The following is an 18871-nucleotide window of genomic DNA, read 5'->3' as shown; positions in this document are numbered from 1 at the left end:
GACTGTTTCTATAGTCTCTGTACTCTAAGTTATCAAAATATTAAGATATTAGGGTATTAGGCTTTTCAATTCCATAATTTATGAATATTCTGTATAATTCCACTAACTGCATACATTTCTAAATTGAGATATTCAGTTTGGTTAGACTGTCTCCTTTTGCTTTTCAGCACTTGGCTTCAAAGCCTACCTAGGTAAAAGCCTTGTTTAATAGTATTTGACTTGAAGTATTTTTAGAGTTGGAGCTTCTCAAAATTATGCCACTAACTGAGGGAGTGATACTTTGACCCAGAACTGAGAAATTTGCCAGATGTGGGAGGGTGCACCTTTTAGGGGGTCTGCAAGTTCCCAGTAGACTCTAGGAAAGGATGTGTGTGGGAGCCAGTTTGAGATGTGTGGTGTCCTTCCAGTGCTGGGGAGCTCCAGGAGTGGTTATGGCACGAGCCCACCCTGGGGGATGGGGTGGTCACTACTGACTTGAGAAGCCAACCCTGAGGCTCCCATACATGGACTTCTTAAGAAATAAATGAAAACACATACATGAAAAACAAACGTCTTGGTGTGCATGGAGGGGCTCGGCCTTGCGTCATATAAGCAGCCACATATCACAGTGATTTGTTTTCTGAGGGAATATGCTGGTCTCCACCAAATATGGCAAGAGTGCTGGGGTAAGTTCCAGTGGTGGTGGTGTGAGCATGTTTACGCTCATCTGGCTAGAAGTGTGTTCTTTCGTATGAGGGTTCTCTTAGCAAGAGGACAGAATGAATGTACAAGGCATAATTATACTAAGTTCTTTGTTGTTTATCTGAAATTCAAATGTAACGACATTCTGTATTTTCATGTGCTAAATCTGGCAACTGACATCAGAGGAGGTACAAAGGAGATGGGTTTGAGGGCTAGCTAGGAGGAAAAAGCTGCAAGACAGATGGCTTGGGGATGGGTGGGGAAGGTATGGTAGACAGAAAAGGGGCAACAAAGTGGATGGTGGTGCTGTTACCAGGGCAATGTGTGTCATCTAGCTCATGTGGTGTCTTTACATGCTTACAGAAAGATGCCTTCTCGGTGGACAGTCTGGTGGGATGTACCTCCTGGTGAACAGTGTACAATCTAGATTTCAGCCCCCATTTGTCTCTTGTGCAGTGAACCACTTACACAATCATACATGACAGCCCTGTGCTATTCACTGAAATAAGGTATGCTGGAGAAGTACAGTTTTCTGGGGGGACCTCAATTTTGGGACGTTGAATTTACAGAACCTGTGACACACACGAGTGGAACTGTCCAGGAGGTAGTTGGGCAAATGAGTTTAGAGTCTGGAATATGAATGTGAAAAAAGAAGTCTCCCGTGAGGAATGTAAACCCCAAGCTTGTGCCTTGTGGCTGTAAATGATCTGATTGGAAAATTGGTTCCAAACTGAGAAATGAGCTCACAAAGACACTTGAACCTCTGGGGCCTGACAAAAAGCAAATTCTCCTTGGTAACACTTTCCCACCTCGGGGCACAGGAGACTCCCTAGAAATAATACCCGTGAAGATGAATACCTGAGAGGAGATTACAAACTATAATTGGATCCACAACAGGAAGTGTAAGTAGGTGAAATCCAAGTCAATTTAGATGATTAACCATGGTTGGCATTACCTGCATGTAGGGTGAATGGAATTCCATTTGGAGTAACTTGACACCCCGACAATAGCTTTTCCCGGCGCTAGCTGGGGAATTTCTAAAAGACAGGGAGGGGCTTCAGGGTAGCCATCCCATGGGGCTAGAGGACATCGGTTGAAATTGTATTTGCCAGTTAGCACAGGTTTCTACTTAAGTCCGTCTGTTTATTTAGAGAGATGAAGAAGATTATAGAATAACCCCAGCTCCTGGTCATGCCTTGATGATGTCACAGGCTTTTGATCCTAATTTTAGCCCTTTCCTGAACGGTTTTTTGATGGTAAAAAAAACAGACAAGAGGGAGAGTAGAATTTTGATAGTTCTCTCAGCTAATCAAAATTGTTCCAGTCAGAAGCAGCTCCTCAGAAAGGGATGAAAGGCAGGGAAATGGAGGACAGTGCAACCTACAAGCCCACCCTTTATCATGTACTGTTACCCCCTTGTAAACTGGGTGGAACTCTAATCTCTTCCCTGGACCAGGTTTTCCCAAATTTTGTTTCCTGAATATCAATAGATTTTTTTAAGAAAAAAAGTTTCCAGGGTTAAATTAGCTTGGAAATGCTGCTTTAAAAAGGCCATATATTATTTTCCTAGGGTTATTGTGAGAAAGCACCACAAACTGGTAGCTCTGAACAAGAGAAATTTGTTCTCTCACAGTTCTGGAGGCTGGAAGTCTGAAATCAAGGTGTTGTCAGGCAGCTGTGTATGGGGAGGTCTCTTCCTGCGCACTAGGGGACATTTCAACACAGATGGGGAACGGGTCTTGACTCAATTAGAAAGATTCTCGAGCAGGTCAGATGAATGTAGGTAAGGAAGGAACTCATTAAAGCGAGGGTAGCAGGGAATGGCAGCTGACTTGCAAGCAGCAGAGAGCAAGGAAGAACAGAGGGAGGAAAGAAAGGGCAGCTCACTAAACTCCTGCTCAGCATAGTGCAAATCCCTTGCCAACTCCTGAAGCCAGGGTCACATGGCATCCAGTGTACACTTGAATCTGCACAGTGTGGGAACTAAACCCCTACCATCCCAGAATTTGGGGGAGCTGCAGAGCACTGGATGGAGTGAGATTATGTTCTGAGAACTTCTCAAAGCAAAGAAAGGAGATTTCTAGGCAGGCTACTAAAGAGCACAATTGTACAGTTGCATTCCTGTCTGGGTCATCCAGGTGACAGGAACTTGCAAGTGCAAATCAGAGAGTGGCCCTTCCCTACCTGTCTGAAGTAGGACAGAGTGAAGACTTGTGCTTAAGTCTAGAAAATAGAATGGACTAGGCAAGTAATAAAGGTATTTACTACTGGAAGAGTGCAGAGACAAAATGCAAAAAGTTGAAAAGTGAGAAATCTTTATTTAAGGCAAAAAGTACACACTCAAGAAAGGGACTGCAGGGAACCTCAGAGAGGATGCATGCTCAAAGGCTTAGGATTCTGTCTTTTAAGGCTTTCTAGAATTGGGCAAAGGGTGAAGGGGTGTATGTAGGCTTGACAAGTGGTCTCATGATGTCTGTCTCCTGTGAGAGACATTATGTCATCATCCACAGTCAGTCCTCTAGATACTCTGTAAGGTACACTTAACACAAGGAGTTTCTTGATCCTGTTCTTCTCTAAGATTGTGATTACCCTCAAGCAGTGGGGACATATCATTTAGGACTGCTTGCCCCACCTTAAGATAGGGTAGGTTTGGCTGATTACCATAAAATATGTTAGGAACCTTACCTTCTAACTCCCTGTTTTTAAAATGGAATCTTAGCCTTAAGATGGCTTACTTGGCATTTCAACATAGGCAGGAAAAATTAATCATGATACTTGTCCTATGTCTCTGCCCTACCTCAAAGGTTTCAGCAAGGTTGGGTTCCACTTGAGGTGTCAGAGGGAAAGTATATTCCATGCCTCTCTCTTAGCTTCTGGTGTTGCTGGCAATCCTTGGTGCTGCTTGGCTTGCAGATGTATCACTCTAATCTCTGCTTCCTCCTTCATACACTGTCCTCCCTGTGTGCCCAGGCTCTTCTCTTCTTATAAGGACTCTAGTCATTGGATTAAGGCCCACTCTACTCCAATATGACCTCATTTCAATTTGATTACATCTACAAAGACTATTTCCAAATAAGGTCATATTTACAGGTAGGATTAGGACTTGAATATCTGTGTGGAAGACACAATTCAACCCACAACAGGGAGAAACAGATTTCTTCATCTTACAGCTTCTTACAGGTTTTAATTTTGGTGACTGTGAAAAGGAGTGGACAGAGCATGCTGCTTTTTTCATAGTCAAGTAATCAGGAAAAAACTGTTTATTTTTAATGGAGTATCTCATGCAACCAGTGTTCTGAGGAACATGTTTAGGTGGGTTAGGAAGAAGTGAAGCATCTTTCTTGTTAAGCCTCTGTTTAGAAATGACCACTCACTTTCCTGAAGGTTCACAGTGACTGTACAGTTTGAATGTCTATTGGTGGCTGCTCCTTATGGCTGCCCTGCCAGAGATCCTTGGCAGCCCCTGGGATGGAGATGGCCTCTTAGCTGGGGCCCTGAGGACTGGCTGGTGTGGCTTGGGTGATATGGTTGACTAGACTGGCCAATCCAGGCCATGCCAGACAGCCCCTGATGTTCATGGCTATAGGGATCTGTTTTTAGACAGCTTGGAACTGACACGATGTTGCATTTTCTGTATCCTGAAATGGGACACGCACTCTCCATGTTCCAGGGTGCCTTGGGGAACATTTTATGGGGCAGCTCTTGTCCGAATAGGCAGGTTGGGGGACGCAATTTACATTGTACATATGGTAGATTTAATTTTCTTTTATTATGAGTGTCCTGTTGTAAAAAAATCAGTATATTGTGACAAATTTCCAGCAGGTGTCAATAAAGTGCTTTGAGGAAGGGATGCCATTTTCTAGTTAGTACTAAGGTGACATACGGGGTAAAGGTGGTCCTGGGTGGTAAGGAGAAGCCATCATCATAGGCTCTTGGAAAGGCTCTTGAGAGAGGACTGGTCTAACTCTGAATTTGTTTAGAATCTTGCTTATAAATAATAGAAACCCAACTCCAACTGGGTAAAAGCAAAAAAAGAACTAATCCTTAGAACTCAAGAACAGGGATGCACAAAGAACAGGGATGCACATAGGACTGAGGAACGTAGTGGATGCAGGGACTTTGGGATTGTCAGGACCTACCTCTGCCTCTCTGTATTCTCCTTTATGCTCCTCTCAATGCATCTGGGACCTGCTTTCTTTCCTTCTCAGTCTACATAGTACAAAACATGGTGACAGACACCTCCTAGGTGTCACATTTTAGAGATTCACTGGCCAGCAGAGAGACTGGCTTCTTCTAGGTTTCATTGTTAAGATTCCTGGGGAGGAGGCTTAATTGGCTCAGCTTTGATCATATCAATCAAATGGTCTGTGGATGTCTATGTGTGTGTGTGACAGATTGGGAGAGAGAGAGAGAAAGAGAGACAGACATTGTAAGCACATGACTGAGTAGATGTCAGGGGTGGAATGAGCAGGAGGTAATGGTCACACATCCTACAGAAAGCATTGCAGAGGTCCAGAGACAGAAAATGGCTTGTCACCAGTCACACATACAGTTCAAAGTAGAGACAGGACTGGCCCAAGATTTCTTACACCTAAGTCTGTATGTTCTTCAGAACCCAATACTGCCTCCTCTCAACGAAATGGTGATTTTATTGATACAATTTCCCATTACAAGGCTAAAAGGAAAAGAAAGAAATTAACAAAAATTTAATCAGAAAATTCTGTAGCTCTTTTATAACAGGCAAATGGAGAAATGCAGATATATAAAGGCATTATATAAATATTCAGGGTGTTTACCAGTCCACTAAATATTTTATCTTCCAGGTCTGGTGCCAAAGAGACATTTTTAAACAGTGAAGGAGACTGAGTAATTGGAAGGTGGAATGGCATTTGACACCCTACCTCACTGGGTTTAGGTATGTCTCAGTTAGGTTGCCCCCAAAATGATGAGGTAGGTATTGTTAATGCCAGTTTTCAGATGAGGATATGAAATTCAGGAAGGTTATTACCGAAGCTGATGAGAGAGACAACCCAACCCGAGTTTGTCTAATACTGGTGTCATCAACCCTAACTATTATGAATCCACATAGACTGAATAGTGATGAGTTAAAGACTTTGACATGACATTTCTGCGGGTTTCTGGGGCAATCACTTATCACCTGGGGTTGCCCTTCTTGTAATAACAGCTACCACTTTTTGGAGTAGTTATTATGTATCAGATACTCTGCTAGGCTTATGATCTTATTTAATCCTTGGGGCAACACAATGAAGTTGGTACTATTATCACTATTTTACAGGTTAGGAAATTTAAGCTTAAATAGGCTATTGCTTTTGCCTGAGTATTCTGTGAATAAATTCCTTTTGGTTGAATGTCCAATAAAGTGCTAAACCAATAAATTAACAAAACCCGTGTGAGACCACCTGGGCTGAAACTCCACATGCGTGAAAGCCCCCTCTGCCACTAGGTGACGTCATTACCAGTCCCACAGCTACGCTCCCTGTCAAGAGCCATCGTCGATATCTCGCCAGAGCCATGGTATGTTAGCCTCCAGGCTGTTTTGTACTTGCACGTGGCGAACGGCACTTTGGCCAGAGTGGTCTGATGGTTTTCTGTCAGGCTTTCTAGACTAGAGCTTTGACAACAAGGAACTTCCTCTCAGCCACCCGAGTTCTCGCGAGATTCGCTACTTTGCTCTACGCCCCACCACCACCATCCTGCGCCTGCGCAGATCTCTTCAAAGCAGAAGGTCGCGCTTGGAGGAAGTGGCGGCATTGGGTCCCGTGGTCGCATTGCTGTTACTACTTCTCGGAAGCTCTCGGCCGCTTGCCGAGACACTACGCTTTCAAGATGCCTCGAATTATGATCAAGGGGGGCGTGTGGAGGAATACAGAGGTGAGTGCCCTTTTCCCGCCGGCCGCTGCCCTCCGCCCCCTCCAGTAGCTTTTGCGCACGCGCGCGGAGGTCGGGGAGGCTTGGCGGCTGCCCCGTGGGGTCTGTGTGGGGGACAGCGCGAGGCCCACCCTCGCGGCCTTCACTTTGTGCCCAGCCCTGCGTTTTCTGAGCACCCCAAGGACAGGGACCGTGATTTAACCACCTACCTGTCAGGCACTTCTTAGACCCTCAAGTAAATATTTGTTGAAATGAAGACGCCCCCACAACTCCTCCCCTCGCCTCCCATTTCCACCCCCGTCCTAGATGAACTCACAGTGTGGAGCGGAGATAGGACATCAACAGGAGTTGGCCTTCTCTGGCAACCCCGTCTCTCAGAGCACCGTGCCTCTCGCTGATACTCAAAAATAAAGTAGTACTAGGGCCCTAACTTCGTTTCTTCATATACTTCCTTGCAGAAAGGAAGCAGCTTGAGTGCAGGGTTGAAAAAGCATCCCTCTTGTTAACTATTATCAAAGCGTAACCTGGCTGTTCTCCAGACAGATCCTAAGGTCTGTCTCTATCAGTCCATCACAGCCTGGATAGACGCCAGATAGGACAAACTGCCTACCGTAGTCTCTTCGTTACCGGAAATGTAGTGGAGAGTGCCAGTGGTGAGCGAAAGGGCAGTAAGAGAGGGAGTAAAATAGAGAAGATTTTAGTGCAGTATGTGTTCAGAGTGCACTGAGTTTGTCTCTAGACAGTATCTTACCTTTTTGTGGTCTGTGTCTTGTTACATACTGTGCTGTAAACATCCTCCCCCTGCGTGGCATTTTTCTGGCCATCCTTCAAAACCCAATTCAGAAACTCTTTTTGGAATTTATGCCCATTCACCCTGTAAAAATTAGTCACAACCCCAGTGGTCCCATGGCACCTCTTTAATCCATTTGTTGTAGCTCGTTTTGTCCTTTTGCAAGCATCCCATCCTTTGGTGTGATGCAGGGAAGGTTCTTAACCTCTCAGATCCTCTGCTTTGTCATTTTTTCTAATCGGTCTGATGACAATATCTAATCCTCTTAAGGATTAAATGAGTCAGTATATGTAGAACATTTAGAACAGAGTCTGGCACATAGTAGTTTTCCAGTAAGTACTAGTTGATATTTCTTTTCCCCAGCAAACAGCACTGCAAGAGGACCAGATCTTGGTACCCCTAGAACCTAGGACAGTAACCAGCATGAAATAGGTTGCTTGGCAAATGTGCTGAATGAAGGTAGATAGCTGCTATATATACTTAGTTGAAGGTGTGTTTAAGTATAGCAGTACTGCAGCAAAGTTACAAATAAACTCAGTGCCAGCCTTGCCTCACAGCTTGCACAGAGGGAACCAGGCTGTTTAAATTGGAGAAGAGATGACTTCTAGGGGAGAGACAGGTGTACAAAATTGGGGGGTAGAGTAGGGTGAAGTGGCTCATGTATGAAGCATGTAGCTCAAGTTCAATGTGGAAAAAAATTCTAAAAGTAAAATGCCCCAGTGCATTCATCTGTGGCTCTGTTATTCCTGGTATCTGTGGCTTAGCTTGCTGGGATTGGTGAATTCCATATTGGAATGGATGCTCGGGTGAAATAGGATCTAGAGACTAGGGGAGGCTGGAAGCAGAGCTGACTGGTGAAGTAGGGGAGAAATACTTTATTCTTAGGTTAGACCTGAGATATGGATTCTGGGGTCAGAGTGAGAGTTGTGGGACTGGAGAGAAAATGCCATCTGTAAGCTGGAGGAGGGACTGGATTGGAGAATGGATTCTCCAGAGTCTTGATTTGCTTCTTGAGGGCTGAATGTGCCCTCTTTGATTCTTTTTTCCTAAGGACAAAAGACCTAGTGGCAGGTAGGTGCTCAGGAAATGTTTTTTGAATGAATCAATATGAAGAACATTTTGGAGAGAATGATGGATACACACTGGAGAATACTTTTTGTTAATCTCTGTCAAGTGGGGTTTCTCAGAAACACTTGTCCCCATTCCCAGTTTATAGTGGGAGGGTTGTGTGTAAGGGAGAATAAGATTTCCTTCTAAGGATTTCTTTTTAAATTCTTGCATTTTGCTGAATCAAGCTTGGTGTTTATTATTACAGTGAATGAAGATTTTGTATTGTTTTAAAAAAGTGTGTGCATTTGTATGTTTATGTCTCTTCTTCCATAATAACCCTTTCAGAGTTAATTTAAATTTTGTCTTTTCTCACTTGGAGTTTTGTGGTTGAATATACTGTTTTTCTTTCACAATTTTTTAAGGATGAAATTCTGAAAGCAGCGGTAATGAAATATGGAAAAAACCAGTGGTCTAGGATTGCCTCCCTGCTGCACAGAAAATCAGCAAAGCAGTGCAAAGCCAGATGGTATGTACCAGTTAATGAGTGGAACACAGAAAAGGATTTCACTTATGATGAGGAAAATGTCAGTTCTTTGAACCTTACCAAAGAAAGCCGTCATTGTGTTGTAACAGAAAGTAGGGAGTCTGAGATAGAAATATAGATTTAAAACATAGCAGTCAGGTGCTTCCTGTGTGATCTAGGCAAGTCATATTTCTATCCCCTTTCCTGCCTGTTTTCTCTCAATTGTGGGTAATAATGCTTGGCTCTTAACAGTTGGAGATAACGAGGCTCAAATAAGTTAATGTGTTTGAGAGTGCTTTGTGAAACATAAAATAAATTTACTTTCAGGCACAGATGGACCCCAGCTGTACCTATGGATTATGTTCCAAAAGTGTATAAGTTGGTTGTTTTAGAACTTACTTTCCCAAAGAAATGATAAATAATGGTTTTCTGGGCTAGCTCATGATAGTTGAGTTTCCTCATTAATACAGTTGAAATATTTCATATTTGTTACCCCAAAATATAATGATAACCCAATACTACACCTGTAGTGTCTCCTTTTCAGTCACAGGGTAGTGGACACTGTAAGCTCTTTACGTGTCTTCTTGGCGTGAGTGATCTGGCCCCAGCCCTGACCCATGTGGTTCTAGGATCATATTTTGGAATGTACAAGAATGACCTAATTTCCTAGGCACCTGGGTAAGGGAAAGGACCCGAATGTAGAGGTTGAACCTCCAAAGAGGAAGATGGTCCCATAGCCTGAAGAAGTGGTTCTGATTTCTGCTTTTTTTAGTGGAGTTAAGCTCCTGCCTCAGTGTTTGGTAAGGCTTATATCTTGTTTGCCAGCCTCTCAGCCAGCTCAGTAGACTGGATGAAAAATGTGGGTTGCGAAGGGCATTAGGAAGACAGAGGATGACATAGTAGTTTTACTTAAATAAAAAAAAAATACCCAAACAAAAGCGTACAATGTTGAAAAGCATTTAGTGAGTATAAGTCAAATGCTTAAAGAAATAGGGCAAGGTGTTAAGAGAATCAACTCAAAGTATGAGAAAGTGCTGTGAAAACTAGAAACACGATAAAAATAGGTGGTATTGTCTTATTTGCAAATAATTTCAAAACCTTTAATAAAGTATAAACTGATAAGAATTGATAGTTAAGAAGGAATGTGACCAGGTCTGTCAAGTTACCTCTTTTAAGCATTACTAACATTGCATAATTGAAATCCAGAATTAGGTGAGATAGGGAGTATTGAATGGGGTAAGGTAACCAACAGTGAATATTCTGTGGTAAAGGAAGAAGAGCTTTTGTAATTGAAGGATGAGAGCTTGCATTTTTCAGATACTAGAAGTCAGTATATCTAATATGTAAATAGGATGTTCATGTTAGGTGACTGATTAATGCACACAGTGGTATCTTTCTAATAGGTATGAGTGGCTGGATCCAAGCATTAAGAAAACAGAATGGTCCAGAGAAGAAGAGGAAAAACTCTTGCACCTGGCCAAGTTGATGCCAACTCAGTGGAGGACGATTGCTCCAATCATTGGAAGAACAGCTGCCCAGTGCTTGGAACACTATGAATTTCTTCTGTAAGTGAATCTGCAAAAGCAGTTTTAAAATGTGTGTACAGTTGACCCTTGAACAACATAGTTTTGAACTGCACTGGTCCACTTATATGCAGTCTTTTTTATTAACTATATTGGGAAAATGTTTGGAGATTTGCAACAGCTCGAAAAAACTTGTAGATGAACGGTGTTGCCTAGAAATATTGAAAAAATTAAGAAAATGTTATGTCACGAACATACAGACTATATGTAGACACGGTCTATTTTTCATTTACTACTATAAAATATGTACAAGTCTATAAAAAGTTAAAATTTATCAAAGTGTAGGCACACACATACTGTATGGCCTTATTTACAGTCAAGAAATGTAAACAATACACATAACAGAAAATTTGTGTTGATCAACTTTTTATGTTATCGATAAGGCTTCTGGTCAGCAGTAGGCTATTGCCAGTTAACTTTTTGGGGAGTCAGAATTTATACATGGGTTTTCAAGTGTGGGGGTTGTCAGCACCCCTAACCCCTACACTGGTTCAAGGGTCAACCATGTATCTTCTGAAAGAGGCTGAATAAACTTTTAGCATTTTCTGTCTTAGGACATTTAGTTACAGATCTGACTAAAGCCGTAGGAGTTAAAGCTATAGGATTATATATTCTAAATCTCATGTGGTTGATCACAATCATATCTTGTGTTATATACATTTGAAATGAGTAACTTAAAACTGTTACACAAATCATACATGTTCATCATAGAAAATCTGGGAAAAAATAGTAAAAAAGCAAATAAAAATTACCCATAATCACACTGCTGTGAGTTAATCATAGGAACATCTCAGTTCTTCACTACAAACTTTAAAAAATTTTTTGATTATTTTATTTTTATTTTTATTTATATTTATTTATTTATTTTGGTATCATTAATCTACAATTACATGAAGAACATTATGTTTACTAGACTCCCCCCATCACTTGAAAGTCCCCCCCACATACCCTATTACAATCACTGTCCATCAGCATAGTAAGATGCTGTAGAATCACTACTTGTCTTCTCTGTGTTACACAGCCCTCCCTCTGACCTTTCCCCCACATTATACATGCTAATCATAATGCCCCCTTTCTTTTTTCCCTCCCCTTATCCCTCCCTTCCCACCCATCCTCCCCAGTCCCTTTCCCTTTGGTAACTGATAGTCCATTCTTGGGTTCTGTGATTCTGCTGCTGTTGTGTTCCTTCAGTTTTTTCTTTGTTCTTATACTCCACATATGAGTGAAATCATTTGGTACTTGTCTTTCTCCTCCTGGCTTATTTCACTGAGCATAAGACTCCCTAGCTCTATCCATGTTGTTGCAAATGGTAGGATTTGTTTTCTTCTTATGGCTGAATAATATTTCATTGTGTGTATGTACCACATCTTCTTCATCCATTCATCTACTGATGGACACTTAGGTTGCTTCCATTTCTTGGGTATTGTAAATAGTGCTGTGATAAACATAGGGGTGCATATGTCTTTTTCAAACTGGGCTGCTGCATTCTTAGGGGAAATTCCTAGAAGTGGAATTCCTGGGTCAAATAGTATTTCTGTTTTGAGCTTTTTGAGGAACCTCCATACTGCTTTCCACAATGATTAAACTAATTTACATTCCCACCAGCAGTGTAGAAGGGTTCCCCTTTCTCCACATCCTTGCCAACATTTGTTGTTGTTTGTCTTTTTGATGGTGGCGATCCTTACTGGTGTGAGGTGATATCTCATTGTGGTTTTAATTTGCATTTTTCTGATGACTAACGATGTGGAGCATCTTTTCATGTGCCTGTTGGCCATCTGAATTTCTTCTTTGGAGAACTGTCTGTTCAGCTCCTCTGCCCATTTTTTAATTGGATTATTTGCTTTTTGTTTGTTGAGGTGTGTGAGCTCTTTATATATTTTGGATGTCAACCCTTTATTGGATCTGTCATTTATGAATATATTCTCCCATACTGTAGGATGCCTTTTTTGTTCTATTGGTAGTGTCCTTTGCTGTACAAAAGTTTTTCATCTTGATACTGTCCCACTTGTTCATTTTTGCTTTTGTTTCCCTTGCCCAGGGAGGTATGTTCATGAAGAAGTCACTCATGTTTACCAAGAGATTTTTGCCTATGTTTTTTTCTAAGAGTTTTATGGTTTCATGACTGACATTCAGGTCTTTGATCCATTTCGAATTTACTTTTTTGTATGGGGTTAGACAATGATCCAGTTTCATTCTCTTACATGTAGCTGTCTAGTTTTGCCAACACCAGCTGTTGAAGAGGCTGTCATTTCCCCATTGTATGTCCATGGCTCCTATAGCATATATTAATTGACCATGTATGTTTGGGTTAATGTCTGGAGTCTCTATTCTGTTCCACTGGTCTGTGGCTCTCTTCTTGTGCCAGTACCAAATTGTCTTGATTACTGTGGCTTTGTAGTAGAGCTTGAAGTTGGGGAGCAAGATCCCCCCCACTTTATTCTTCCTTCTCAGGATTGTTTTGGCAATTTGGGGTCTTTGGTGGTTCCATATGAATTTTAGAACTATTTGTTCCAGTTTGCTGAAAAATGCTGTTGGTATTTTGATATGGATTGCATTGAATCTGTAGATTGCTTTAGGCAGGATGGCCATTTTGACAATATTAATTCTTCCTAGCCAAGAGCATGGGATGAGTTTCCATTTGTTAGTGTCCTCTTTAATTTCTCTTAAGAGTGTCTGGTAGTTTTCAGGGTATAGGTCTTTCACTGCCTTGGTTAGGTTTATTCCTAGGTATTTTATTCTTTTTGATGCAGTTGTGAATGAAATTGTTTTCCTGATTTCTCTTTCTGCTAGTTCATTGTTAGTGTATAGGAAAGCAACAGATTTCTGTATGTTAATTTTGTATCCTGCAACTTTGCTGAATTCAGATATTCTAGTAGTTTTGGAGTGGAGTCTTTAGGGTCTTTTATGTACAATATCATGTCATCTGCAAATAGTGACAGTTTGACTTCTTTACCAATCTGGATTCCTTGTATTTTTTTTGTTTTGTCTAACTGCCGTGGCTAGGACCTCCAGTACTATGCTGAATAACAGTGGGGAGAGTGGGCATCCCTGTCCTGTTCCCGATCTTAGAGGAAATGCTTTCAGCTTCTCACTGTTAAGTATGATGTTGGCTGTGGGTTTATCATATATGGCCTTTATTATATTGAGGTACTTGCCCTCTATACCCATTTTGTTGAGAGTTTTTATCGTGAATGGATGTTGAATTTTGTCAAATGCTTTTTCTGTGTCTATGGAGATGATCATGTGGTTTTTGTCCTTTTTGTTGATGTGGTGGATGCTGTTGATGGATTTTTGAATGTTGTACCATCCTTGCATCCCTGAGATGAATCCCACTTGGTCATGATGTATGATCCTCTTGATGTATTTTTGCATTCGGTTTGCTACTATTTTGTTGAGTATTTTTGCATCTATGTTCATCAGGGATATTGGTCTATAATTTTCTTTTGGTGGGGTCTTTGCCTGATTGGTATTAGGGTGATGCTGGCTTCATAGAATGAGTTTGGAAGTATTCCCTCCTTTTCTATTTTTTGGAAAACTTTAAGGAGAATGGGTATTATGTTTTCTCTGTATGTCTGATAAAATTCTGTGTTAAATCCTTCTGGGCTGGGAGTTTTGCTCTTGGGTAGTTTTTTGATTACCGCTTCAATTTCATTGCTGGTAATTGGCCTGTTTAGATTTTCTGTTTTTTCCTTGGTCAGTCTTGGAAGGTTGTATTTTTCTAAGAAGTTGTCCATTTCTTCTAGGTTTTCCAGCTTGTTAGCATGTAGATTCTCATAGTATTTTCTAATGATTCTTTGTATTTCTGTGGGATCCGTCGTGACTTTTCCTTTCTTGTTTCTGATTCTGTTGATATGTGTAGATTCTCTTTTTCTTTTAATAAGTCTGGCTAGGGGCTTATCTATTTTGTTTATTCTTTCAAAGAACCAGCTCTTGGTTTCATTAATTTTTTCTATTGTTTTATTCTTCTCAATTTTATTTATTTCTTCTCTGATCTTTATTATGCCCCTCCTTATGCTGACTTTGGGCCTCATTTGTTCTTCTTTTTCCAGTTTCAATAATTGTGACTTTAATCATTTGGGATTGTTCTTCCTTCTTTAAATATGCCTGGATTGCTATATACTTTCCTCTTAGTACTGCCTTCACAGATGTTGGGGCTTTGTGCTGTTGTTGTCATTTGTCTCCATATATTGCTTGATGTCTATTTTAATTTGGTCATTGATCCATTGATTATTTAGGAGCATGTTGTTAGGCCTCCATGTGTTTGTGAGCCTTTTTGTTTTCTTTGTACAATTTATTTCTAGTTTTATACCTTTGTGGTCTGAGAAGTTGGTTGGTAGAATTTCAATCTTTTGAATTGACTGAGGCTCTTTTTGTGGCCTAGTATGTGGTCTGTTCTGGAAAATGTTCCATGTGCACTTGAGAAGAATGTGTATCCTGCTGCTTTTGGATGTAGAGTTCTCTAGATGTCTATTAGGTCCATCTGTTCTATTGTGTGTTCACTGTGTCCTTACTTATTTTCTGTCTGGTGGATCTGTCCTTTGGAGTGAGTGGTGTGTTGAAGTCTCCTAGAATGAACGCACTGCATTCTATTTCCTCCTTTAATTCTGTTAGTATTTGTTTCACATATGTTGGTGCTCTTGTATTAGGTGCATATATATTTATAATGGTTATATCCTCTTGTTGGACTGACCCCTTTATCATTATGTAATGTCCTTCTTTATCTCTCGTTACTTTCTTTGTTTTGAAGTCTATTTTTTCTGATACAAGTACTGCAACACCTGCTTTTTTCTCCCTATTGTTTCCATGAAATATCTTTTTCTATCCCTTGACCTTTAGTCTGTGTATGTCTTTGGGTTTGAGGTGAGTCTCTTGTAGGCAGCATAGAGATGGATCTTGCTTTTTTATCCATTCTATTACTCTGTGTCTTTTGATTGGTGCTTTCAGTCCATTTACATTTAGGGTGATTATTGAAAGATATGTACTTATTGCCATTGCAGGCTCTAGATTTGTGGTTACCAAAGGTTCAAGGGTAGCCTTTTCACTATCTAACTGTCTAACTTAACTTGCTTATTAAGCTATTGTAAACAGTGATGATTCTTTATTTCTCTCCCTTCTTATTCCTCCTCCTCCATTCTTTATATGTTAGGTGTTTTTTTCTATACTCTTTTGTGTTTCCTTTGACTGCTTTTGTGAAGAGTTGATTTTATTTTCTGCCTTTAGTTAGTATTTGGTTGGTCTGCTTTCTTTGGTGTGATTTTATTTTCTCTGTTGACATCTATTTAGCTATAGGAGTGCTTCCATCTAGAGCAGTCCCTTTAAAATATCCTTTAGAGGTCGTTTGTGGGAGGCAAGTTCCCTCAACTTTTGCTTGTCTGGGAATTGTTTAATCCCTCCTTCATATTTAAATGATAATCGTGCTGGGTACAGCATTCTTGGTTCAAGGCCCTTCTGTTTCATTGTATTAAATATATCATGCCATTCTCTTCTGGCCTGTAAGGTTTCTGTTGAGAAGTCTGATGATAGCCTGATGAGTTTTCCTTTGCAGGTGACCTTTTTTCTCTCTCTGGCTGCCTTTAATACTTTGTCTTTGTCTTTGATTTTTTCCATTTTAATTATTATATGTCTTGGTGTTGTCCTCTTTGGGTCCCTTGTGTTGGGAGATCTGTGGGCTTCCATGGTCTGAGAGACTGTTTCCTCCCCCAGTTTGGGGAGGTTTTCAGCAATTATTTCTTCAAAGACAGTTTCTATCCCTTTTTCTCTCTCTTCTTCTTCTGGTACTCCTATAATGTGAATATTGTTCCGTTTGGATTGGTCACACAGTTCTCCTAATATTCTTTAATTCCTGGAGATCCTTTTATCTCTCTCTGCCTCAGCTTCTCTGTATTCCTGTTCTCTGATTTCTATTCCACTAATGGCCTCTTGCACCTCATCCAGTCTGCTCTTAAGTCCTTCCAGAGATTGTTTTATTTCTGTATTGTCCCTCCTGACTTGATCCCTTAGCTCTTGCATATTTCTCTGCAGATCCATCAACATGGTTATGACCTTTACTTTGAATTCTTTTTCAGGAAGCTTAGTTATATCTATCTCCCCAGCCCCTCTCTCGGGGGATTGTCTGGGTAATTCTGGACTCAACCAAATTCTTCTGCCTTTTCATGGTGAAAGAGGTAGTTGCAGGCAGGTGGCGTGTGTATCAGCTGGGAAAACAAAGTCCTTTCCTGCTTGCTGGTCGCCTTGCCCGTCTCTGCTGTCTGTGCCAGTTACCACACACCAGGAGCAGTGTCCAGGTTAATCCCCTGAGCTGCTGCATGCGGGGCAACCATTGGGGCAGCCCTGCGGGGAGAGGCAGGGGTGCTGGGTGTGCTCTACTGTGAGAACAGTGCCCCTTCGCGCCTTGCCCTGGCCTCTTCTGCCTGCCCCAGGCAGCTGCACGCTGGCGGTGGCCCATGGGTCTGGCCAGTGCGGCTGCGCACCGAGAGGAGACTCTGGGCAGCTATTGTGGGCGGGGCCGCTCTCTGGCTGCTCGGCCGCTGTGGTGGGGCCGCACCGGCCCAGGGAACGAATGGCAGGCTGCTTATATCCGTGAGGGACTTCAGGGCTGCGTTGCTGCCCAGGGGGTTAGGGCGCCTGGAGTTTCCCAGGATTCCCAGCCTGCTGGGCTGAGTGTGCCGGCTCGATTCCATCCAGCTGTGAGGCCCCTGTCCCTTTAAGACTTTCAGAAAGCACTCGTTTTGTTTTTTTTTTTTTGTCTCAGGGAAGCCGTCTGCGGGGACCTGCTTGCACACTCACAGATTTTCCTTTTCCTTTTCCCTAATATTCAGAGCACCATGCAATGTGTGTTTGCGCTCCCGGTGTGGATTACTAGTGCTGGTTATTTAGCTGTCCTGTGCTTCCACTCCCTCCCCGCTCCGACTCCTTTCCTCCTGCCAGTGAGCTGCGGTGAGGGGCGCGCTCACGTCCCACCGGGCCATGGCTTGTATCTTACCCCCTTCGTGAGATGCTGAGTTCTTGCAGATGTAGATGTAGCCTCGCTGTTGTACTGTATCCTCTGGTTTCTCTTGTAGGAATAGTTGTATCTGTTGTATTTTCAAAAATATACATGGTTTTGAGAGGAGATTTCTGCTGCCCTACTCACACTGCCATCTTGGCTCCTGCCCCTTGCTTTTTTTATTTGTATGGCTGCATTGCATTTGTGATTAAGGAGCTGCTTGGATTCTATCTCCTTGTGAATGGGAACACCCACTGAAATTAGAGTGAATTTTAATCATCCCTTTCAAGTGAAGCAATAGTAGAAAATGCTTTTATTTTGTTAATGCCCATCAGTTGGGTTTTTTTGGGGAAAAATAAAAGAGTGCCAGTGCTAGGAAACCTGGTATTTCTAAGACTAAATGGTATGATAGCGTGGCTGACTCCTCTGGGCTCTTTCCTAGGGATAAAGCTGCCCAAAGAGATAATGAAGAAGAAACAACAGATGATCCGCGAAAACTTAAACCTGGAGAAATAGATCCAAATCCAGAAACAAAACCAGCACGGCCTGATCCAATTGATATGGATGAGGGTAAGTGTATGCTTGTGAGGAATTTACTTTGGTAACCATAGATCTCTCAGGCCTCTTTTTAACTCTTTTAGTTCCTTTCTAAACTCTCTGACTTTTTAGAATTCCAGTTCTCTCTGCAGTTGTTATTCTAGATCTCTTTCTTAATGTGCCCAGTCTTCTATTAATAGAGAATTGCTCTTTTTGGACAGTGTCCCTTTATCTTCTAATTTTTTAATTCATTTAATAAATGGAGCAGTGTAATACTCCCAGACAGAATTCCTGGAGACTAGAGGTGTAAGCTCTTGAGGATTCTGTATTCTTAATTCGCATTCTGTGAAGAGAGACAATGAGTTAAGATTTTGGGCTCCAGTCCTCCTATGAACGACATCTTTTGACTCCAGGCAATTAATCTAATCTTTGTGAAAAGGCATACCACAGTACTATGAAGAAGACTTAATGATGCCTCCTTGTGATGCTGAGTCTAGAATCAGGAACTGTGTCTTAGGTCTGTGTCTGCTGCTTATTACTAGCTGTTAGACCTTAGGCAGATCATAATCTCTCTGAGCTTTGATTCTCTTTTGTGCCGGTTGGAGAGTTAAAATACCTGTCTTACCTCACAGGGTTGTTATGAAGCATTCAGTGAATATTTGTTGTTTTTAAAATTTTAAAGTTCAAAGGTAATGGTTCCCAAAGGTATGTCTAGCCTGGCTGCATCATTGCCACATGGTGACCTTTTAAAAATATAGATACTAGGGCCTCCCTAGGAGAACGCAGTAAGTTGAGGGGGCGGTAATCTTGGAATCTAAGTTTTTTTAAAAGTT

The 18871-nt window shown here is 41.6% G+C and overlaps 1 protein-coding gene across 2 annotated transcripts in view; it reads left to right on the top strand.

Moving 5' to 3' along the window:
• The first annotated feature begins 6394 nt into the window (after positions 1 to 6394).
• Positions 6395 to 18871, top strand: part of CDC5L (cell division cycle 5 like) — a 52150-nt gene continuing 39673 nt past the window's right edge. The window contains exons 1-4 of one of the 2 annotated variants that reach the window (XM_037015194.2): positions 6395 to 6573; positions 8833 to 8936; positions 10337 to 10498; positions 17944 to 18071. In XM_037015194.2, the coding sequence (XP_036871089.1) occupies positions 6529 to 6573; positions 8833 to 8936; positions 10337 to 10498; positions 17944 to 18071 (439 nt within the window). In that variant the 5' untranslated portion in view covers positions 6395 to 6528. The remainder of the gene's footprint in view (positions 6574 to 8832; positions 8937 to 10336; positions 10499 to 17943; positions 18072 to 18871) is intronic. The other variant, XM_037015141.2, reaches the window with a different exon arrangement.

The sequence above is a fragment of the Manis javanica genome, chromosome 16, assembly GCF_040802235.1.
Source record: "Manis javanica isolate MJ-LG chromosome 16, MJ_LKY, whole genome shotgun sequence".
Classification (NCBI taxonomy): Eukaryota; Metazoa; Chordata; class Mammalia; order Pholidota; family Manidae; genus Manis; species Manis javanica.
Note: the sequence above shows the minus strand (reverse complement) of the source record. Positions and strands in the feature narration are given on the sequence as shown.